Genomic DNA, 25,543 nt, shown 5'->3' on the forward strand with positions numbered 1-25,543 from the left:
AAGCAAACAAACAACGCGCTGCAACGGTTAGCACTCGTGAAAGAGATTGTGTTCAATTGAACAACCTAAATGTTTGAGCCTGTACCCCTCAGTCTGCAAATATTAACTATCTTTTATGTCCAAAACCTCTTAAAAGGTACTTGAATAAAAATTATAAATAAACAAAAAAAAAATAGCACAAGATTCTTTTTCAAATTATGTTGAAAAATGTAACAGAAAAGAAACATTACGCTATACACCTTTTCAGGTTGTCTTTGGGGTAGTTGTTCCAGCGGGTACTATGACTTTGAAAGCGTTAAAAACGTTATAGGGTGAAACAACAAAAGTAATTAAAAATCAGATTTTCCAACTCTTACTCCTTCCTATGTCACATTTTTTAAATGGAGACTATTAAAATTTCGCTATGATCTTTGCGAATTTGATCAGCTCGGAACCGTATAACAATTCTTCTTAAAGATGCTAAACATTTCATATGCATCACATACATTCAATGTTTTCTATGACCATTTTGAACTATTTTGTGTGAATATTCGAATTGTTGTGTTAGCTTTAATACATTTGCTTAAGTAGGATTTTCCCCAGTAACACACATGTTATAATCATGGCATATCAACTGCTATATGACAAGATGTAGTCATATAATAGTTATTCTGTATCTATTATAACATGTGTGTTACTAGGGTTTTCCTGGAAGGGGCTTAAGAGGAGCCTAGCAAATTCTTTTTTTACAGAAGTAATTTCGAACGAAATAATCACGTTTTTTTTTACAAATTTCGTAGTTTGCATAGATTTTATAAATTTGTTATTTTGTTTCATATCGCTGCACATCAGTAATATTTGTAATTTTCAATCCATCTAGAATTTTTACAAAAAAAAAACAAGAATATCCAATGAACTTTTCAGGTATTCAAAAATGTGCTTTCAGAAGATTCCTCTGAAAATTCACACGGCAATTACTTCATGATGTTTTTCCGTACTTTTTCAGTCCATTCTTGAAGAACTCCTTTACCAGCGTTCACTAAGTTCCTCCTGAAATTCCAACGTAAAATCATTCTTAAAATTAGTAGTTCTTATTCCACGGATTTTTCCTGATCATCCCATGAAGAAATTGTGAAAATTTCAAATGAAATCTTCACCACTTCTTAAAAGCAAGTGGGCGGAATATGAGTCATGTTCGAAACTTGAGAGAAAGCTGTAAATTTACTTCGTAATATTTTTTTTAATTCCGAATGGCAATTTCGACTGGATCTTGTATACTACTTTCAGATGGCTTTCTCAGTCTGGTAGTCGAACAACGATGTTTTTTACAGTCCCGACGTTTTTCAAGGGTATAAGGTCTTTCCTCTCCCGTTCTATTTATAACGGGAGACGATAGACCTTACGCCCCTTGAAAAAGGCCAAAACCCATCGCCCGAAACGTCGGGAATGTAAAAAAAACATCATTTTTCGACTATCAGACTGAGAAAGCCATCCGAAAGTAGTTTCTGAATTCCTTTTGGAAAATTCTGAAACTTTTTGACGAAATTTCTGACGATACACCTCACAGAAAAGCTTAAGTGGTTTTGTAGGATTTACTACAAAATTTGTAGGGCCTACGCAAATGCTTAAATATGACTTACTTAACTCTATTGTGAAAACACACAGACTTAGAATTTCGGTTTCTCTATCATTAACCCGTTTATTCCCAAAATCGTTCTTATTCTAAAGGAAGGAGAATTATGCAGATTTTTAAACTTCTTATCAGCTATTATTTACTAGTCGTGAGAGTTTTGACACCATTTTCCGAGTAGGAGGACCCGAATTCAGTGAATTAAGTAATTTTATATTATTATTATTATCTTTATTAGGGAGATTTTCAGCCCAGGGCTGGTTCATCTCCATAGCTAATTTTATATACTGGAACACGTTTTGCCATATAGTAATCTATTTCTTTCCCAGCCATCAATTTACGGTAACCTAGTATTTTGTAGATTGCAGACTAAAATTGTTATGTTAGTAACTTCAACACTCTTGTAACAGTTGCTTATGCAAAACTTTTTTAGACGCAACAGCTGTCCAATTGCAGGTTAGATATGGAAAGATATGACAATTTCCATTGCCGATCACATTCATCTTGCTTGTTACGAGGGAAAGGAAGAATAATAATGGTAAGACACCTATTTAAAAAAGAGCCGGTGATTCACCGACGCCCTTATAGATGTGAAAGATTTGGATGACAAGGAATAACTATAAGCGAGTGATGCGACCAGATTCCAATTTAAAATAGCCATATTAAGGAGCTAATTTTCTATGTACCGTTGATTAACCCCTCTACCGGCAGCTTCGTTTTTTTACCACAAGAAAAAAATCAAATCACGATAACTTTTTTGTTTCTCTTTATTTTTGAACCATTTTTTCACAAGTTCTCAAAAAACTCTTCTAGTTTATGACCGTCATTTTCTATACTGAATGTTTTAGGCGGCCATATTGTTTTCGTTTCATTTTGTTCGAAAAAATAAAATGTGGGCTAAGCAATGCCATGTCCTTATTACATGGGATTGCTTAGCCCACATACTCTGAAAACAATCATACAAATTGGTTAAGTATTCTTAGAAATATCTGAAAATTACAATTTGAAGTGTTTTGAAGTTTTAAAGATTTTGATTTGGCCAGCGTGGTACCAGCAATATAAATGCTAATAACGCAAAGCCCTCCAAATTGCTTCATTTTTTCACTTCATACTCTCATTAATGTATTCTTCCGAAGAGGGACGATTCAAATATGACGTCCATCATTTTTCGGGATTTCTAGACCCCCCCTAGCCCCTCTGTCATGCTTTTTCCAATACCTTATATACGTACTGTCACACTTTCGTGGGGGTCTCCAAATGATGGACGTCATTTTTGAATGACCCCAGAGTAAATATCCAAATACGATAAAAATTCTGTAGCCTGAGATATATGCATGCGTTATGGTTGAGCGTCGGTCCCCTAAGGAATTTCGGAATAACTCTGGATCCAGATGACCAATGATACAGATTCTAAAATTAGAAGAGTATTTTTAAAACTTGTAAAAAAATAGTGCAAACATACCAAGAAACAAAAAAATTATCGTGATTTAATTTTTTTTCTTGCGGTTAAATTTGAAGCTGCCGGTAGAGGGGTTAATAGCTCGATTTTGTTCAAAAAATGATCGAAATAAATAATATTGATTAAAATTTAAGCTCCCGTGCATCTATAGTAGACCTTTTGTACGTAAAGTAGCACTACTAAGAGACATTTTTTTTATTATACAACATAAAGGGAGAATTAAGAACTTTTTACATCAATCGAAAGCTTTTGGTCCATTATATTGGTCCAATGTAAAAATATAAAAGGTTTGTAAAAATACGATTTTGACGTGAGTTTTGCCTACACCATAGAACTAGTGTTACTAAAGGAACAAAAATTAGACGTAATGTTACTAAGGCACATATTTTCCTTTTGTGTCACATGCGATTTTAAATAGAAAACATGACTTTCCATAGTTTTCATTTTTTCAAAGCTGGCCTTATTTTTCGATTTTATACAAATACTTGTTCTTAATTATGCGGCTATTGGTAAACCGACACTTTATGTGTTTAATTGGGTAATAGCGTGAATGAAATGTGTTTATCAACTTTGAGAGTGGACGTATGCAGCTAAGAATGTTACTCCATGCGTGCTTATCTTACAGGGTCGGGCACGGGTGTTTCCACCTTGTGTCCTAGTTAACATGTTTAAGAGCCATTACTTGCTCTCTGAAACGAGGAGATAAATTGACCCTACCCTGTGATACAGAAACAGCATAGATTGCATTGAAAATAAGCAGTTCAAACGGAACAAACTCACCAAACCCGTTCATTTGACTTATCGTTGAAAATAGAAGCCTTTCCTACAACGCATTTCAATTCTAGGAATATGGAAACCACATCGTCTGGATAGTTTCGTATCTTTATAGAACGTATCGGCATGGGTGCATAAATAATCCTTCACGCCGTTAAAAAATACACAATGATTGAACGGTTCATTTTAGTTCGGAATATTCAACTTTGAGAAACACAATAATCATGATCGAATACGGCTTTCACACTTCAAATAGTCTATTTCAATATTCATATGGCTATGTATAGCTAAATCACATAAAATATAGCTCTTCTGAACCAACACACAAAAGTCTGTGATGATTTCTTCCATTATTTCTTTTATTTAAGATACACAGAGAATTTTCCAGCATCTTTGCGGGTTGTGAAATAAAAAAAAGAAATTAACACAAGATTGCCTTGCAGCTCTCGTGAAAATTGCTGACATATGTGTGTTCATTAGGGCAACATCCTTCAATAAGGTTTGAAGAATAATTTTTCAATATGGGATGATATTTTTCTACTTACATTACAGTATTAGCGTGTTTGGAACATTTCTCAAAATTTCTCCATAGTAATTTCCATATAAACCTAAATTGTCTTTGGGCCACCATTAAATCACCACCTAGAAAGCTGAAAATTTCACAAAACACTATTTTTATGGTAAGGATGGTAAGGAGCATATGGGAGATTGAATTTTCAAACATTTTCAAAATTTTAATCACCCTAGTGTTCATCAGAAAAGCTCTGTGTTTTGTAAATCGTACTCAATTCTACGTAGTTTTGATTTACAGTGTACTGATTAGGGAAAGGATTTCCAATCCTGATGGTCCTTGTACACATATATTGCATATGTCCAAATTTGCACAAATTTTCATAAAACTATATTCGCGAAATAAAGATAGATTTCGAAAGGCCAGGGTCGTGTTGTTTTCTGTACCATCACCGTTTGCAACCTTCAAAATTTTCGATCATCCAGCAATCCTACCGGCGGTGGCAGTTGAATGACCATTTATATTTGCGTCAACCTGCTCAAGATTGGATGCTCGCCTTGTCCAAAGCGATGTGGAATTGAATGGTTTATGTTTTTAGTATGAAGAAACTTCATCGGAATAACAGGTTCCTGATTGTGAAAAAATGTCAGTGTATTGTTTGACGTCAACGATCACGAGTGGTATTTCGTTGTTCCAATGCAATTTTCATTTGATGTTTTGGAAAAGGCTTGAGACTAGTTAATAAGTAAATATGTAGTAGGAAGACGAATACATTGCTGTGGAGACATTGATACTTAATTCGTTTTGAAAAGGCATTCGACTAAAGGATTTTGAAATTTGCTAAAAAATTCAAGAATTTTTTTGTAATTGGACAATAATGTAAACCATAGACATTATGATATTACTTGCTGTGCAATATTGCCATTTTAATTAAAATATGCATCCTAGAATACAACTTCACTTTTAATGATAAAAATCTGTTATAAATTTTTGAAACAAATGGAAACATTAAGCATTTATATTAATGTTTAATGAATTGAATATTTACCATTAACTCAGATCGTTCTTCTTGAGTACATTTATAAGGAATTTGTAAAATGACCTCATCTGTAAAACGATCAAATACCGAGGAACTCGTCGGAACGTACAATGCAATGTGTCGTCCATATATTTGCACCTCGATTCATGCCTTTTTTACAGGTTGATATGTGAGAATAAAAAAACCACTGGCATTCGTCGTGTACACTAGACAAGACTAGACCAGCTGCCAATTCAGTCATCCTCACGTTTAGACGGTTTGGCCACTTCATCTGATGGCCGGCTCACTTTACGGGTCAAAGATGTGTGGAAACATCTGACGGGTTTTCAGTTGGGCCGTATTGGTTAGGCAAACACTAGACGCTGCCAGAGGCTGGCCCAGACGGAACCGGTTTTTGAGTACCTCTGAGCAGTATATCTGGGCAGCTTGAATCCAAGGCTCGGTGTTAGTAATTGAGTCAAAAAAAGTGTCTTGTTTTAATTTACAGACAACCGATGGACACGTTAATTGTTTGGGCGAAAAACGATCCAATGGTTGCCAAGCAGTTTTGACTTTGATGCAAATTGATTTATGTTTTCAGATGTTCGGACTTTCTATCACTTGAGTTATGAATCGTTGGACAAGCTCGGACACCTGGGCAATATAAATCAGATAAATAATACAAAATCTCAACGCGAGATGTTAGATTTGCGATGAATATTAATAATGACAAGCTGTTACGTGTCAATATCAAATTTTGAGAGTGAAATGATGCGAAAATCGTCTTGCCTCTGAAATATGTAATGCTTTAACATTTGAAAATAATATTTTGCAAGCAAATTTGTGACTCTATGACATTATTGCGAAAGCCATTATCATGAATGGGTCATTACCCCGAACGCCATTACCACGAAAGGATAGTATTATAAGATTCACTCAAGAAGTTTATTTATTTTTCGTAAGTGAAACAGCAACTCAAAGCATTGCTATGAGAGACTGTGAGGCCTTGAATAAGACGTGAAGAAATCGGAGATACAATATCTGAAATAATTAACAAAATTCTTGGCAACCCTTGCAAACTGCTTGAAAAATCCTTGTAAGCATTTTTGGAAAAAAAAATGGATAAACTTCTTAAAGAATTCATGCAGAAAATCGTGGAGAAACCCTCGATGAATATCTGAGACATGATTGTATTTTAATTTTAAGTTATTGCTGTACAAGTCCTTGGAGAATCCTGGCGAAACAATTTTCAGAATCTCCAGAATAATTACTCTCGACGAATTGAAATGATAATCTCACGGGAATTATTATTATATATTTCACCGTCTTCGTCTACGACGTACAGACTGTCTTAAAGTTAATTAAAATTTGATAAACCTAAATTTTTAATCCTAGTTTTGAATATCACTTTCGACAAATTAAAATCAAACCGATCACTAACGTCATTAAAAGCTCTAACACACAAACTAAAAGAGTTATTTTGACCATAAGCAGTCCTGTGATAAGGAATTGTCAATAAAGAGGAACTACGAAATCGCCGTGGAGGAACGTTGAAAGAGACTTCACCGAGAAGAGCAGGACAGTCGAGGTTAAACAATGAATCTCTGGTAGAATGCTTGGAGAAATTCCTGGAAAAAAAATCTTGTGGGAATTACTGACAATTCCTCATTTATCAGAAAATCATTAACGTATAGAGTAAAGTGGGGCAAAAGTTCGAGTGGGGTAAGAGTTTCTTTTTAAGATTTCTAGCTCAATTCAAAACAAATCTTATAAATGTCATTGTGGTTCGAATGTTGTTCAAGTAAGAGACTTTTACTCCAAATATCATAAACATCGATTGAGATTTGGAAAAGTTATGGCTATTTGTTGTTTTTCGAGGTGAATATTGTAATTTTTGGTCAAACTTTCGTTGCATGGAACCAATTGAAGATAAAATCTTTTTCAAAATTTTATGTAAGAGCGTTTCTAGGCCTATCATAAGGTTGCTTTGAAGTGTATTAGATTTTGCATAAATGCTTGAAAACAATTTTTGGCCCATAGTGGGCAAAAGTTCGAATCAGCGGGGCAAAAGTTCGACCCATGTATAAAATCACGGAAAAATTTGCAAATTGCCTAAAATCCACATATTATCTTCAAATTTAGTTTTATTTGTCTGATCGTGTGAAAACTGTCACCAAAATTTTACATTTCCACTTAGTTTTGCGAAAAACTGCTATTTTTGGGTAAATTACAATTAACCCGGTTTTGGGCAATTTTTTGATGAAAATTTAGTGTGTATTTTTCGGCAAACATAAGTTTACGGCTGGTAGAAAGTATGCCTGTCATAAAAGGATCGATATTTTGGATTTTAGCCAGCGAACTTTTGCCCCACACTAGATTCGAACTCTTGCCCCACCGGTGGGGCAAAAGTTCGAATAAGACAATCAATTTTGAAACTGTTATAACTAAAAATGGGTAAATATTTTGACACAAGTTTGTTCAGCAAAATTATAGCCAATATGTTGAAGGTTCACTGTATGGTATTTGTTTTGTTTCAACTGCTATTGTTTTCCTGGAAACTTTGATTATATCACTAAGGTCGAACTTTTGCCCCACCTTACTCTACGTATAAGAAATACCATAATTTAGATAAAGAAAACATGCTGCTTTTTATAATCATATGAACTCCCAAAATGTTTCGTATACAAGAAAATATAAATGAAGTAAGAAAAATCATAACCTAGTAGGTAGGTAGGTAAGAGGCAAACAAATAGTAAACAAATTATTGGAAAATCTTAGTTGATATATTTAACAAATGTTTTCAGTTGGCTTATTATTCTGACAAATGGAAAAATGCTAAGGTTATAGCAATTTTAAAACCAGACAAAAATCCTGTAGAAGCTTCTAGCTATCGTCCAATCAGTTTGCTTTCCTCCATCAGTAAACTTTTTGAAAAGGTCATTTTGAACAGCATGATGGTCCACATCAACGAAAATTCAATTTTTGCCAAGTTCAGATTCCGCCATGGACATTCGACCATTCATTTATTTAGTTAACATCTAAACAGATAACACTGAATCAACAGTTTCACGCCACAATACTCGGTTTGTGGCCGCATCTCTTCGTCCTCGGTGCTGCCCCACACTCTTCAAATTGATACGCTCTTGATCCGCCCACCTAGCTCGCTGCGCTCGAAGCCTTCTTGTACCAACCGCATCCGACGCGAACACCATCTTTGTAGAGTTGCTGTCCGGCATTCTTGCAACATGCCCTGCCCATCGTATCCTTCCAGTTTTGGCCACTTTCTGGATACTGGGTTCGCCGTAGATTTGGGCGAGCTCGTGGTTCATTCTTCGCCGCCACACATCGTTTTCCTGCACACCGCCAAAGATCGTCCTAAGTACCCGACGTTCGAAGACTCCAAGTGCTTGCAAGTCCATCTCGAGCATCGTCCACGTTTCATGCCCGGCCTTACGAGCGTTTTGTACATGATACATTTGGTGCAGGGGTCAATCTTTTTTGACCGCAGCTTCTTGTGGAGGCCATAGTAGGCCCGACTTTCACTGATGACGCGCCTCCGTATTTCACGGCTAACGTTATTGTCAGCCGTCAGCAAGGATCCAAGGTAGACGAACTCGTCGACCACCTCGAACGTATCCCCGTCTATCGTATCACTGCTGTCTAGGCGAGCCCTGTCGCGCTTGGTCCCACCAGCTAGCATGTACTTTGTCTTGGTCGCATTCACCACCAGTCCATTTTTTGCTGCCTCGCGCAGGTATACAGGTCTGCCACCTTTTCAAATGTTCGGCCGACAATGTCCATATCATCCGCGAAGCAAACAAATTGACTGGATCTCTTAAAAATCGTACCCCCGGCTGGTGAGCCCGGCTCTCCGCATAACACCTTCTAGCGCAATATTGAACAACAGGCACGAAAGTCCATCACCTTGTCGTAGTCCCCTGCGGTATCCAAACGAACTGGAATGTTCGCCTGGAGCATTCGTACAATTTTGTACACTTCCATCGTCGCTTTTATAAGTGAGGCTCCCGGGAAAGCTGTTCTTGTCTATGGTTCTCCATAGCTCTACGCGGTCGATACTATGGTTTGCCGCCTTAAAATCGATGAAAAGGTGATGCGTTTGGACCGATTTTTTGGAGGATTTTCCGTACAGTAAAGATCTGGTCCGTTATCGATCGGCCGTCAACGGAGCTGGCTTGATAACTTCCCACGAACTCGCTTACCATAGATGACAGACGACGGAAGATGATCTGGGATAATACTTTGTAGGCCGCATTTAGAATGGTGATCGCTCAAAAGTTTTCACAATCTAACTTGTCGCCTTTCTTGTCGATGGGGCATATCACCCCTTCCTTTTACTCCTGCGGTAGCTGTTCTGTTTCCTAGATTGTGCCTATCAGCCGGTGAAAACAAATGACAAGTCTCTCCGGGCCCATCTTTATGAGTTCAGCTCCGACACCATCCTTACCAGCAGCTTTATTGTTCTTGAGCTAGTGAATGGGGGCTGGTTGGTTTTCATCCTCCGCAGTACCGACGAAGGCATTTCCTCCGTTGTCCCATCCTTCATTGTCTGTGCTCTCACCGCCACTCAGATGTTCGTCGAAGTGCTGCTTCCACCTTTCGATCACCTCACGCTCGTCCGTGAAAATGCTCCCATATTTATCCCTGCACATCTCGGCTCGCGGCACGAAGCCGTTGCGGGATGCGTTGAGCTTCTGATAGAACTTGCGTGTTTCTTGAGACCGGCACAGCTGTTCCATCTCTTTGCACTCCGTCTCCTCCAGGCGGCCTTTTTTCTCCCGAAAAAGGCGGGTCTGCTGTTGCCGTTTCCGTCTATAAAGCTTCACGTTCTGCCGGGTCCCCTGCTGCAGCACGACCGCCCGCGCTGCGTTCTTCTTCTCCAAAATCTGCCTATATTCCTCGTCGACCATCCTTCCGTCGACTCCGTCCCACGTACACGACGTTGCTCTCAGCTGCATCGTTGATGGCTGCTTTCACTGTTCTCCAGCAGTCCTCAAGAGGGGCTTCATCCAGCTCACACTCTTCCGGTAATGCAGCCTCGAGGTGCTGCGCGTATGCAGCTGCGACATCCGGTTGCTTAAGCCGCCCTAGGTCATACCGGGGCGGTCGTCGGTACCGTACGCCAAGCTTTGAATTTTCAAGATCATAAATCTAGAGAACCAGACAACCGTTTGTGCTGAAAATTCAACTCACAACACTCAACACATGCTGTTAGTGACCAATTCTCGATTACTTTTTCAAATCGACGTAAGTAACTTCCATACGGTTTTGAGAAAATTAATTCAGAACAATCACGACCTGCCTTCTAAAACTGTTTTAAAATGAATCACCTTTTTAACATTTTTTCGACTTGTACATTGCTCAAATTTTGCATACAATGAGCTCGCGTTCAAAAACTATGGAGTTCCTTTTGTTTCACACAAGAATTTTATGACAAAATGATAAGCCGTTTCATTCAGTTACTTGCGACGTTTTTCTACCAGTGTAAAATCGACTCAAGTAGTGTTTTGTTTTGATTCGTGGTTAAGTCACTTTGTCTCTCCATACAGCGGGGCGGCGAAAGTAGTGGTTAGGTTGCGAAAGTTGAAAATCTTACTTTCGTCGTTTTGTAAATTGTAAATTAAACGTTCTAAAAGTGAAAAATCTTGTTGGTTCAGAGCGAAACGTGTAGAATTTTGTCTGCGAAACACGTAGGATCGATAAAGTAAGTTTGTATACTTTTTTGACTTGAGTCTATATAAATAAGTTTTCGAGAATTGATTAAATTTACAGAGCGATTTGATGTTTCCAAGGGGGGCTTCGTTAGCCGAGTGGTTAGAGTCCGCGGCTACAAAGCACAGCCATGCTGAAGGTATCTGGGTTCCATTCCCAGTCGGTCCAGGATCTTTTCATAATGGAAATTTCCTTGACTTCCCTGGGCATAGAGTATAATCGTACCTGCCACACGATATACGAATGCGAAAATGGCAGCTTTGGCAAAGAAAGCTCTCAGTTAATAACTGTGGAAGTGCTCATAGGAACACTAAGCTGAGAAGCAGGCTCTATCCCAGTGAGGACATAATGCCAAAAAGAACAAGTTAAATTTGTTCAATCAAAAGAAAAGCGAAAATGAGCTTTGACTCGGTCTATGGAGCGCACAAATGGAGGTTCGCAAAGGGCGCCATTAGACAACCCTACGGCTCTGGTTGTTCCTACCCTTTTTTAAGCTGTGCAAGAATTATGCTATGATCTTCTGGATTCTACTGAGTCCATTGAGATTCTAGTCAGAAGCACATCAAACATCTTTGCAATATTTCGATGCAGTTCAGCTAGTTGGGAAGATTTCGACAACAACTCTTACCAGCATTTTTTCAAAGATTGATTATCTGGATTTTTATGAAGATTTTCGCGAGAACCATCCCATCATTTGACAGATTTTTTTGGGTTTCTATAAGTTTTTTTTTCAATAATACTTAAGGTGCATACTTAACATAATCTATGGAAGTTATGTTGAATATTTTAAGAAATTTGAGCTTCTTAGTAGTGATTCAACACACGCTAGTAAAATTCGTTGAAAATTGTGACATGAAGTCTTGGATCCGATATTTGTTTAAGAGTTTGGAAGAAGGCTTTCAAGGTTCAAAACTACAGATATCAGTCGAAAATCTCGTTAAATCTTCTGCTGGTAGATTCGAGTGTAACAAATCAAGCTGTACGAAACTGTAGAACAGTAGATACAATACCAAAATTGCAGTTTGTTTACATTTTGTTCAAATATGATGCAAAACGGTTCCGGGTCATTTGGCCGAATGCCGTGTGGCCGACATCGAAAACAAAAATGAACTACTATTTATTAAGTTTATTCATAAAGAAGAATAAATCATCATTAGACTGGCCCAGCTCAGTATGGGAGAAAAATAAAGTTGTATGATTCCACGGGGCACCCCCCAGGCTTATTTCTTTTGGTTAGAGGAAGACTTTCTGAAAACTTCAGCTCATTTGGTCGTTCCATGAGCTGGCGCATTTGAATTGAAGTTAATATGGGATTTTCAGCTCAAACATATGAGCAACAGCACATCATCTACTGTTTGGTTCAGGAAAATTGATGATCGCGTTCAATTGGACCCAGAATGTCAAAAACACTACTTGATATAATAGTGAAGAATATTGTAGAAGATTGTACCATGATCAAAATTAATAAAGTTGGTGTTTTAACCATCTGAAGTATATCATGCAATACTGCTTGTATTTCTTCAACATAGCTTGAAGGTAACCGCTAAGCGCATCATAGCCACCTATGACGCTGGGCGAGCTGAGGCACATGTCGCATGCATATAAGTGACTGTACGGGAGTGCTGATCTAAGCCTAACTTTTAACAACTGAAAAAGTAATGAAAATGAGATTAAATCCAGATACAACCTTCTGCAATTATGTTTATTAGGGTATCAACTAGTGTATTTGTCATTCTGGGCTTATTTGAACGCGAACAATTAGTATACGGAACGAAACAGTGACATAGGATCAATTTTCAATATATTCGAGACGAATATTCCATACAAACTTCATATAGATTGCGCCAGCTGGTGGAGCAACCAATTGAGTTGAAATTTTGAGAGAGCGTTTTTCTTACCCTAAGGCTCATATCTAGGGGGTGCCCCGTTAAGTTTAGCAACTTTTTTGTTTAAGGGCCGGTCTAATCATCATCGATATACAAATACTTAGCTCTTATGTTCAAGAAACAGTTAGAGCTGAAAGAGGAACATCCTAAATGTTAGCAATGATTTACTTCTATACTAGTGGTAATAGCCATCAGTAGAGGTTTTCGTATCGCGTATGTAGTCAGCTTATGACAGTAACTGAAACAGTTTAAGACTTAAGTTTTTAATTTTAGATTAAGAATTGAGAATAATTTGTTGAACTATTTATTAAAATAAGGATTGTGCTAAAGAATTAGTTGATTATTTAATGAATTTAAAACTTTTTTGACAGACGATGAAAAGGACTTTATTTTAGACTATTGATCGGCTTCCATCCACTTACTTCATTCATAAAAATGCCAGCTGTTTTCATCACAGCGGAATGTTGATTAGAACGGGTTCTTTCGTGAACAACATATTAGCAACGCGCAAGGCCAATTAAATCATGGCTTATCTTCTACTGTTCCGGTTGGATATTTTTGCCTTAATTTGCAACAGTTTGTCGATTGGGGTGCTGGAATCAACTGGATTTACGCAGTTTTGTATCTCATCTGACAATCGTTCCGAAAAATTATCACCCTACTCTAGAAGGTCTCGTAACCAAGTCTGCAAACATTGATTTGTCAAATATTCTGACTATGTGATAAGTGTGGAAAAATCCATACTCATGGTGTCTAATTAGTGTGCTGAATATTGGTTGTAACTGAATAGTATTTATTTATTGACCATCACAATTACCAAAATATTTGAGTCATATTGTCTTGTTCTGTCTGAGTCTAAGACAAAATTTTCTTACATGGGCAGTTGATTTGAAAGAAACACCCTTTATTAATACATTTGATATTTGAAAACCTGTTCCAATCGAATATATTAGTGGGGACCAAGTCAATGGAGTCGCTTCTTTCGTTAGCCACGTGTTACCTACCGTTCATCGAAATCCAGTTTCAGCATCTCATCGGTTACTAACCGGACGTTAGCTTCCTAATAAGAATTGTCGTGGATAAATAGAAAAACTCTTATATAGGTATTGTGCCATCAGTCTCGCTTTCTAATGAAGTTGTATTTTTGAATCTCCCCATTATCCACAGGCAAAATTAATTCCCCAGCATCATGGTAGGACAAAGAATAGCAAACTCTTTACTCAAGAGATCGGCATTTTCATCTGCAATCAATGTGCTACCAAACGAAGCCGCCGCCACAATCGATCCACCTCCGTTGGCCGACTATCGGGGCCATGTGAAACCGTACTCGGATGTGCCGGGACCAAAGGAACTACCCCTGATTGGGAACAGCTGGCGCTTTGCTCCCTTGATTGGTAAGTAGTTGAGGACTGCCCGAGCAGAAGTAAATTGCAGCAGAGTGCCAAATTTGGGTGTTTCGTGCTTGCGTTTCTAAAATTACTAAAAGAAATTAAAAAGTACTTCTCAAGGCTACTTTTTATACCTATTAATCCCTATTCCATCATTGTTTGGACCTATGTCTTAGGTAAAAAAACCTCTCACTAGGTCACAAACGGAAGAGAGAATCTCTAAATTTACAACTTCCTTCCAAAAAAGTGGGTTTTAAACTGTCGTGGTAAAAATGGAAGAAATGACGTTTTTCCGCAATGCGCGCTTTATTTAAAGGGTGAAATGGTTTATGTTCATAGTTACATCGAAATGAGCAATTAGTTCGATGCTTTGGATAAATTTTTCGAACATCACATCGTATCAGCCTCTAGCCCAGGCTCTTTAATTCAAGTGAGGAAACAAAGAGATCAGATCGTGGTCAGATGTTCCGAATTTGGAGGATTTAGGCAGGAGATCTTGAACTCCATTAGGGGAAGGTTCCCTTCTAAATAGCAAAGAAAGAGACAGCCGTGTTTTGACGCAAACTCTCCTTCTTCTTGGCATTACGTCCTCACTGGGACAGAGCCTACTTCTCAACTTGCACTTCAATGAGCACTTCCACAATTATTAAAAGCTTTCTTTGCCAAAGTTGCCATTTTCGCATTCGTATATCGTGTGGCAGGTACGATGATAATTTTTGCGCAGGGTAGTCATGGAAATTTCCATAACGAAAAGACCCTGGACCAACCGGGAATCGAACCCAGACACCTTCGACATGGCTTTGCTTTGTACCGGACTCTAACCGCTCGGCTAAGGAATGCCGAAAAATAATTGTTTGCTGATGACACAGACCTTTTTGCCAAAGAACGAAGCCTGTGTACCATTTGTAGTAGATTGCAAAAATGTTTTGGTATTTTCTCCACACACATTTTTTTTATGCTTGATAAACTTTACACATGCCCTTAATAAACCAAAAGCTCTATTTTTGAAACCTTCCAAAAGACATGTTGTTACGATGAGAGCGATTCCAATAAATTGGTCTGATGAAGAATAATATCTAGTACTCATGAAAGCTAAAAAATTTTTTATTTACTTTAAAAATCACATTGAAGACATTAAAAGTAAAACAGACCAATAAAGGTATAAAATGTCTGTATCCACTCATAAATTGAAAATCGAGCACAGAAAGAAAAATCCATGTAAATTTCAGCGTAAAATGATGCACATAAGTGGAATGCCAGATTTGTCGTCAATTTACATTACACATCGTGTAAAATTACATCAACATCGTGTACATTTCCGCCACACATCGCGTAATCCAACATGGACTCTAACTAATTACACGACAATTCGCACAAATTTACATGATGTTGATGTAATTTTACACGATGTGTAATGTAAATTTACGACAGATCTGGCATTCCCTTTATGTGCATGATTTAACGCTAAAATTTACATGGATTTTTCTTTCTGTGAGTGCATATGCGTTTGAAATGATCTGTCGAAATACAGTTCGTCGGAAAGTAAACCAGCTGACAGTCACGTCAACAGTTCCTTCGGTCACGTAAACAGTTCCTTCACTTATCACGCTCCTGCGATGTACAATAAACCCAGTTCTTTAAGCAGTTGTAAGTTCAGAACACATCGATCGTGGGCTGGTCAATGTGGTAACCGAGCACAGATCATATTTCTTGTATCTATGATATACTTTGAAACATTATATCTTTCACTGTGTGCTGCTACAAAGGTCGTTTCTCACATAATTGTAGTTTGATGACATCGTAGCAATGACTTTGCATTTTCTGTACAGTTGACCGACTTTGTAAGCATGGCTCGAAATCAAGCAAAGCGTTGAAGGTAATTGCTTACCGGCTAGCCGCCACCGTTTGCTTCTGTACATCTATCGATGGATGGTATTTACTGCATCCGTACAGAAAATTTATGAAGTTAAGCAGCTCAACATGGTTTGTAATTGGGAAATAAACCGCTACACGTATGACTTGTGACACACAATAACTCTTATGTGTGGGTCACAAAAAGATTACTCTTCCCATGGCAGGATAAGACCAAGGAAAGGGAAAAGTTGTACTGACCCCCTGTGTTGAAAGAAATCAAACCTTATGTAACCGAAATTCATTGCAACCGCACCCAATAAATTATTCGTTGTCCTGCGTCCAAATGCGTCACGTGAGATGCAAAACGTACCAAAAATGGCATTGCATACGTCTCAATTATCCGGGTCACAAACGCAGACAATTCATGCAACGAGAGGGAAATCTGTCGACAAGAATAGGTTTAAATTTTCGTTTGGTCCCAAAATGTTTATGAAGTGTCACCAGTAGTTGGAGGGAAATTGTTAATGTGAGTTTTAAAAAGCAATAACATTTACACCACAGCGCGAATCTTAAGGCCACTTGGGTTCCACGCCGCCCCATATGAGGTGCCAACATTATTGGGTGAGCAGCGGGACCAAATGAAATCAATCTTAATTATTGGCTTGCAACCGTTTTTTGCTGAAAACAGTCTGTTCTTCAGGCGTGCGTTTGCAAGTCATGATAAATTTCAATTACAGAGACATTATTACGACCGATTATTTACGGTGCTGAGTTATCGGGGCACGGTACTTTATGATGCGAAGTGCTTTTATGGTTTTATAAATACGCGTATTATGTTTCCTCCAAATTGATTGGTGTCATTCGTATAATTTGGGCCTCCGAATGTTTTCCCAATACTAGCGTTGGGACTGATGTGAAAGAAATTTTCAACTGATATCAATAGCAGGCAAGGGTATATCCAGATTATCCACCAAAATTAGGGGGTGAGGAGAATGGGGTTTGTCGGTATTTTGTTTATCGATTTTGCAAACTCAAATTCAATTCAACATTTATTTCAATAAATTGTACTCGGAAACGATCATTTTTGACACCTTTCCGTTCTGTATTATTAATAAAAATGTTTGCATGAATCGTAATATTATAAAGTGTATCTACACTCATCTTTCACCAACAGTATTTAAGGCGAATTTAATCAATTTCACGGTTGTGTAACGGGTTTAGTTATCGGCTAGGGTCACTCTAGGTTAGAAAAGTTCTGGAGGTTAGAATTAACCTTAAGTTTCTTATTGCACATGACTGTTGAATCATATAAATATTTTATACAATTCCTCCAAGGATTCTCTTGGATTGATTCCCCCACCATTGATTGTAGAAATAGCTCTAGAATTTGCCTAAGCAGCGCTCAAAGGGGTTTCCCAAGTATTTCTCGAATGAATCCTTAAGGATTTCTCGCATGTGTTTTTTTTTGTGAATTCAAAGACATATTTGATAAGCTTCTAAAAATTCTTCAACGTATTCTATGAAAGTTTAAAAACGCCAATCACTGGATCGACGGGGATGAGTTCGAGGTGGTGGACGAATTTGTCTACCTCGGATCATTGATAACGTCGGATAACAACTGCAGCAGAGAAATTCGAAGACGTATCATTGCCGGAAGTCGTGCTTACTACGGATTCCACAAGACCTTGCGGTCTGGTAAACTTCACTTCCGTACTAAGTGTACCATGTACAAGACGCTGATAAGACCGGTAGTCCTCTACGGGCGTAGACAATGCTCGAAGAAGACCTGCAAGCGCTAGGAGTTTTTGAACGACGTGTGCTTAGGACGATCTTCGGCGGAGTATGTGAGAACGGCGTATGGAGGAGAAGAATGAACCTCGAGCTTGCGCAACTCTACAGTGAACCCAGTATCCAGAAGGTCGCCAAAGCTGGAAGGGTACGATGGGCGGGACACGTTGTGAGAATGCCGGACAACAATCCCGCAAAAATGGTGTTCACCTCAAATCTGGCCTGTACAAGACGAGGGGGAGCGCAACGAGCTAGGTGGTTTGACCAAGTGGAGCAGGATCTTGGAAGTGGATCGAGAAACTGGAGGTTAACAGCCCTGGACCGAGTTAATTGGCGTAACACTGTGGCGCAGGTCATGTCTTGAAGGACGTAGAGCCAGCAAAAGTAAAGTAAGTAACCCTAGGACTTCAAAATGTTAAAAGACCAAATCTGTAAGAGAGGCGTCAATTGAAATTATTTCAAATTATCGGTTCAAATCAGCAGTCCCAAAGTGCTCGCCTCCCTCAGGATGTTTTTAAGGCCCAAGGGGGCGAAAATAAACGAACATAAATTTGGGGGCGAAAACACTAGAAAGGGTTGAAAGTAATAGTTTGAAACAATCCGAAACTTGTGGTAAATACATTTTGCATAAACCTTATGAATGATTGCATCTAAGTAAAAGTCTTGTGGATTCTGTTTGATAATGAGGTTTTTCAACAATCTTTGTAGAAATGCTAAAAGTTCGTATTTTATATTTGACCGCTTTTTTGAGAATAGGACTTCAAGCAACACCTGAGAAAGGGAAGTACAGTCGACTCTCCACATCTCGATGTTCTACATCTCGATATCTCTCCATATGTCGATAATTTCATAAGTCCCTTCAGTCTGCATACATTTTCACTCTCCATATCTCGATATCCTCCTTATCTCGATATCTCCATATCTCGATGCGTTTCTGTTGATTTTTCGTTCTCAATTTTCTCTCCGTATGTCGAGATGAACAATATCGAAGGTTACTAGACCAAAGTTTTGGGATTCAATACAAATTAGAAGCGCAACATGACGTCTGTTTGTGTATTACTTTCTTGGCAACGGAGTGTTTTTCAATCTAGTATTCATCAAAAATTTGTTCTTTGTCTCGATCTCTCCCTATCTCGATGGTCCCTTCTATATCAAGATGTGGAGAGGTGACTGTAATTTGAATTTGAAAACAATAAATCTACATTTAGTTGTTTTGAAGTTAAATAAGAATTCACAAAATTGCATAGCAGTAATGCTGCTGGCGACGGCAGGGTTTAGTTTCCACAGAAGAAGTAGCATTGGGTAGCGACGAGGACTGATGAAATGGATCCAGACCGAAGTTATACGGCCGTTGATGAATTCGCCAAAAAAAAAAAAAAACGCAAGAGAACAAAAACAGAAGGGCTCGAAGAAAGATCGAATTCATCTTAACACGGTGCCATGGGCATTGGTTCACGAGAGCAAACCAGCTAAATTTGCCAGAGCGTGGGAAAAGTGGATGTTCAAAGACGGCGTCGCTACAAGTACGAGGAAGACGATTCAAGGAAATCCAAAAGCTTCGTATTTCATCTGGCTGAATCGAACGGTTTGTCCGTCAAAGTGTGTCGGAGATTTTTTCTGAACACTCTGGGTTACGGCAACAATTGTGAATAAGTATATTTTCCTTATCAACACAATTTATCACAAGTCCTTATCACACATGTCGCGAGACTGACATGCGTTTATTAGTAACGTGGGTCAAACCAAGTTCGATGTTGTTTTCAACATTTCTCGCGCAACGTTTCTAAAGGACCTATCTAACATTGAGAGGCTCTCTTTGTTTACTTTCTTTTTAATCCATAACTGAGTCACATTTACCTCTTCTGTTGCGTTTTTTGTATGGAACGCTAGTCAAGTTAATTGTCTTTCGATCTATGGTGAAAAACTTCCCAAAAGCTTTAGTATTCCACTGTAATAATCGAAAGAGAGCGAGAGAGGAGAGAATCTCTCATTTGCACATAGGTCCTTTAGTAATATTTACGTGATTTATAGAACAAACGCAATATATTCTTATAATACCATAAAAGTGCATGAAATTTAATCACGTTTCCCATAATTAACTAAAAATTGACGAAAACTCGCGTGAGATTGTTATGCATTTATGGGCAGCAAAAAGTTTCAACACTAAATAAATCGCACTCGTTCTGCGCGCGTGTGTAGATGGATGGATATGGGTTATGAAAAGAATCTGTGGAGATTTGAATTCGAAACATGTAACCATCTAAGTTATTGGGTCACCAAATGGCTCGGTAGCTTAGCTGATAAAGCGCTCGTCTAGCATAGAAGCGTCCTGGATTGTAATCTGAGCCCGTGTATTTTTTTCATTATTTCACCCATAATTTATCCATCTTTACCACGAGTTATTAGTTAATTAATTTACCAAAATAACTTTTGCAGATTTTCTGATAAAGCTCTAATGTATCTGGGTGTATTCTGGGAGTATTCAAAGATTGCATACCTATGGGAATTCCTCAAAAAATATCGATTGAAGTTCTTTGGTCAATATTTCGAAAAATTGCACAAAGTGTTCGGATTTCCTTGGAAAGGCAAAAAAAATCTATTAATAAAATGTCTTTAAAAGACACGGATTCCGTCAAAGAAATACCTTGTTGAAGCAGCGTCCACGACTTTGTACGAAAAGGATACAGCCATATGTTGGACACGATAACAAAATAGTAAAGGGGTGATTCAACTTATATTGACATAAAGTGTTAGTATTCCTGTCACACGTATATTTGTATAAAAATGGTATCTTTGGCAAAGAAAGCTCTCAGCATTTGTATCTCGTGTGACAGGAAAGTTGACATTTATTGCCCATAGAAGTCAAAGAAATTTCCATTACAAAAAGATCGTGGACTATCAAGGGATCGAATCAAGATATCTTCAGCATGGCTTAGCTTTGTAGTCGTGTTGGCTATCAGATCGAGGATATGCCTGCTTTTATTTCAGTAACCTACCAAAATGATACCACTTGTTTATCCTTTTAATTTCTTCTTCCCTCTCATGGTTTATCGCAATCTTTTGTTAAACACATCCCATCGCCCTCTAATGAATTTCATTATCCTAAAAAAAAAATACCCCACAGTGAATGGTTCGATACAAAGTTGGAGATTTCTAAATAAAACTTCTGTTTTATCCTGGCAACTTTTTGACTGCACACCATAGAAATTAATACTAATATAGCCTTGATCTACAGAAATTTCTATGAGAAAGGCAACATCATGTTGTTGTGATTTTGAAATTTGTAATAAAACCATCAGAAACACGTCCCACATCTCAGGTCGTTCGATGATGGCCTTGAGAAGGAAAATATACAAAACAAAATTTACGTTAATGGGAAGCAACTTGAACCCCTATTAACATGCGTCCAATCATGCCTCACCATTTCGCACTATAGTTTGTGGCTCACCACGTTCAACGTCGAAATAAACATGATGAGGGAACGAGAAAAGCTAACATTTGGATCGCCCAAAACAAGCAGCAAATACTACCCCATAGCAGCAACCATCTAAAGTGGGCCAATAGCAGGTTAAAAAACTTTAACCGAAATGTGCTAGAAACTAGAGACAGCCAATCTCCGCTCAAGGTCGTTGTGGAAAGTATTTTTGACAAATGTTATATAACGCCAAATGGGTGCACATATAAAAGGTCTTGCATATTCACATTTTTATCGGCTTTACAAACAAATCCATTCACATCTCCGACAAAGCCGCTCATCTCGCCGGCAGCGTCGTGTCACTGAAATTAGCAGCTCAGACTGACTCAAGCTTTTCGTACACTGTGAGAAATAGCGATTATACACGAGCAAAATTGGTATAATATTGCATTTGTTTGACTTTACATTACTAGACATGGTTTAGTTTCTAGAATGGGAAAATGTGAGACCCTGCCAAAATTTTGAAGCCTATGATTGCTCACTAAAGCATAAATCTTATGGGTATATTTTTCATAATACTACTATTTTTAAAAAAAAAATTTTTCTTACAGTGTATGGGATTCTTTTTTCGAGGACAGTGAGCATGGAAATCTTCCAGTCTCTGACTTTTATTGGTCAAACAATGAAAGATGCACTTTCGGTTTCGATTTCAGAGACCATGGCGACATCTTCGTGGAAACGACCAAGTTGGGTGATTGGGTTTGACATGTGATGAATTAGTGAGCGCTATTAAAAAGAATTCACTGTAAAATAGAGGCCTCTTATAGTCCAGGGCGGAAGGAGAACATTGCACACTGCTGGAAATATTTAGGTACGATTCTAGATCACACAGATCTTCCAAACCACTCTTGAATTAGAATCTACAAATGACTATATCTGATAAAAACTCATGATAGTCTGGGTGTTTTTTTTTCACTGATCCATACATATGTATGATTTCTTATAACATTTTGGGTCTTCATGAACTCGGATGAGTACAATCAACTAGCAAATGATTGGTACTGTGTACATGTTTTTAGATATCCGAGAGTTTCACACCAATTCTCGATTTTCAATTCATATCACAAATCGATATCTATACTATCAAATATTTGTAAACCTTGAAACATTATCGGATTGCCATGTAATGTTTATCCCTTTCGTCATTACGACTCACCTTGCCGTAGTGACTCATTTGCGTTAAACCATAAATACGATGGTTATTTTCTTTTGCTATGGGCGTTCTTTAAGCTTTGGAACGTGGATCGGTTGAAAGTTCCTCGCCGTCTTCCATACGCCATACGCCATTGACGGCAAAAGGATTGTCTATGGCGGCGGGCGCCAACATTACAGACAAGTAGAGCAATTGAATTCATGAATAAATTACCCAATAATTAACGTCATCGTCGCACGTTATGAAGAACAAAAGCGACGAGAGGGGAATTTTTCCTCCATCAAACCGATTTATGATTAGGCCCAATCGATCTATCTACACACGTTATCGGGCAGAAGAAGGTAGTTTGATGTGGGACAGGACAGTAAGAGTTATGGCTTCCGTTGAATGACGTATGATAACATTGGTATTAGGGTTTCTTCTACAAAACCGTCTGAAACTCGGAAGAAATATGAACTTATTCTTATTCTTTCTGCTATTACATCCCAACTGGGACAGTGCCTGCTTCTCAACTTTCTTAAGGAAGGGATGTTCGACCGGTGGAAATCGCACCCACGACCCTCAGCTTGGTCTTGCTGAATAGCTGCGCATTTCTGGGCCCCTCAAATATGCATTTATATAGGTGCCATATTGTTTCAACTTTTCCTACCAAAAGAAACAGTGGTGAAAAGTGCTACTTTTCAGCACTATATTCGGTGCTGAAAAGTAGCACTTTTCAGTACTGTTTTGCAAGGCGTCAACCGAATAACCCAGAGTCCCAGTCTCTTCATGCCATGCTTATTCTGCGCGGCGTGTGAGTCGAGGCGAGTCGTTCTCACCTCGGGTGACGTGAGGCGACTAATGTTAATCAAAGGGAAGCGAGTCGACACCTTACTGACTCGTCTTGCCTCACATGCCGCACAGAATAAGCACAATGGCTGATTCTTGAGTTTATTCTACGTCTGGCTTGATGTGAGATTTTTTCAGCACTCGTTGTATTTATCCAACTCGGCGAGCCTCGTTTGATAAATATGCAAGTCGTGCTGAAAAAATCATCATTATGCAACTTGTTGCATAAATAACCATTTTGCAATTTCTCATCGTAATAAGCCGTTTTTCATCACGCCAATCTGTCATGAAATGGCCTACTTTCATGCACTGAAGTATGCAGTACTCGAATATTCATTACGCAACTGAAACCAGTGCTGTAATGATTCATAACGCAACTGCTTTGAGTTGCGTATTGAATCATAACACCAATGTTTCTGAAATTGTAAAATAATGGTGAATGCATTTCGATATAACTTCTGATACCCTCAAGTGGTCTCCTACGAAATTGCATAAAATGTTGTACCGTCAAACGGGGTGACTTGCAACACTTTTCAAATTCAATCAACCAAAACCATGATCTAAACGTCATCATAAACTCTGAATTCCTTTATGAACTTTAAATAGTCGACCCGCTTACAGAATAAAGTGACAGAAGATTGAATCGAATTATTTTATCACACCAAAAATCATAAAAAAGGTGAAATTTTTCAAATTTCCTTATGCGGGGTGACTTGCAACACTCTGTGCTAATTTAGTTTTTGCCATCGAAATGTTGATATTTTTCATTAGTAGCACTTGTTAAGAATAATTATTCATGTATTTAAAGCATTCGAACCAGTACAAGAGCATTTTGAATACCTATTTTTAAGAAAATGATTGAGACACTTTTGTATGGGAAAATGAGGCGTTAAATCATCAAGGTCAAATATCTTTACTTACCAATACATTTAACAAGTGTTTGAAGATGATTGATGAATTGTGACTCATTTTATTGTAAAGTAGACCTAATACAAAAATTTTCCACTTTTATAAAACTCTAAATTCTATGAAAATTAAGTGTTGCAAGTCACCCCGCATAGGGACATCTTTATAAAAAGTATTTATATTGAAAAGTTGTTGCTAAAATTTCGTAAAATAAAATTCGTCGTATTATCACTTATTAGTTGTAGAGACAACATGCAGAGTATTAATTTTGTAGATTAAATCTGTATCATGTTTCTAGGCCACGATTAGAGGTTCGAAATCGTGGTATCAGTTTTGAAGACATTTAAAAGAATTATGTTTAATTTGTAAAAATATTCCTAATAGCTGCTTTAATTGTAGCCACTACTTGAATTATAATTGACACGTGTTGTAGTACCGATTAATAAAAAATAATCTTTTGAATTTTGTGTTTTATAGTGAAATTTGGTTGTAAATTACAATGTGTTGCAAGTCACCCGCCGTTGCAAGTCACCCCGTTGCAAGTAACTCGTTGCAGAACTCGATTTTTACAGCACTCGTCGTGATTATTCCACTCTGTAAGCCTCGTTGGATAAACTTACGACTCGTGCTGAAAAAAATCATCATTCTGCAACTTGTTCCGTAAACTACTATTACGGTTCTCGACTGTAAAATGTAAAGTTTACCAACTTATCAGCTTTTTTGTTGAAATTTACTGTTATTTAGTACAAATTTTCAACTTTTATTTGAATTCTACTTCTTGAATGGAAATCGTTTTTTAATTCTCTAGACTATGCTTGGCTAACTCGTTGTAGGTACATTTATTGCATTTGAAGATTCATTTGCTCTCGACTATCGGATATTGCAATAAAGGAGAATCATTCTGCGATCGAACAAATGACTAGATTTCACTCAATCAGTCAAATCGTTGCAAATTAATTTCGACGATGATGAAAAGCAGGAGCGGCTCATTCCTAGAAATAATCGAGTGAATGATATTTCGCGATTGTCAGTAATCCTGTTTCGGTACGCAAACCAAATTTTCTGGTGGCTTTTATAGAATCCTACCATACAGTGGTGTATCTAGAGTTTTCGCTGCCCGGTGCGGAAATTTGGAGGCTCTCAAAACAGAAGTATGTATCGCTA

General features: G+C 38.0%; 2 protein-coding genes across 14 annotated transcripts in view; one reads left to right on the forward strand and one right to left on the reverse strand.

The window, feature by feature from the left end:
• The window catches only part of LOC5570867 (G protein alpha o subunit), a 312,336-nt gene that overhangs the window by 93,656 nt on the left and 193,137 nt on the right, over nt 1-25,543 (reverse strand). The gene's annotated exons all lie outside the window — the stretch shown is intronic.
• Nucleotides 1-25,543, forward strand: part of LOC5570872 (probable cytochrome P450 49a1) — a 75,989-nt gene that overhangs the window by 8,619 nt on the left and 41,827 nt on the right. Inside the window, exon 2 of the mRNA XM_001659328.3 lies at nt 14,155-14,381. Coding sequence (XP_001659378.1) covers nt 14,177-14,381 — 205 coding nt within the window. The 5' untranslated portion in view covers nt 14,155-14,176. The remainder of the gene's footprint in view (nt 1-14,154; nt 14,382-25,543) is intronic.

Source organism: Aedes aegypti, chromosome 2, assembly GCF_002204515.2.
Source record: "Aedes aegypti strain LVP_AGWG chromosome 2, AaegL5.0 Primary Assembly, whole genome shotgun sequence".
NCBI classification, from domain to species: Eukaryota; Metazoa; Arthropoda; class Insecta; order Diptera; family Culicidae; genus Aedes; species Aedes aegypti.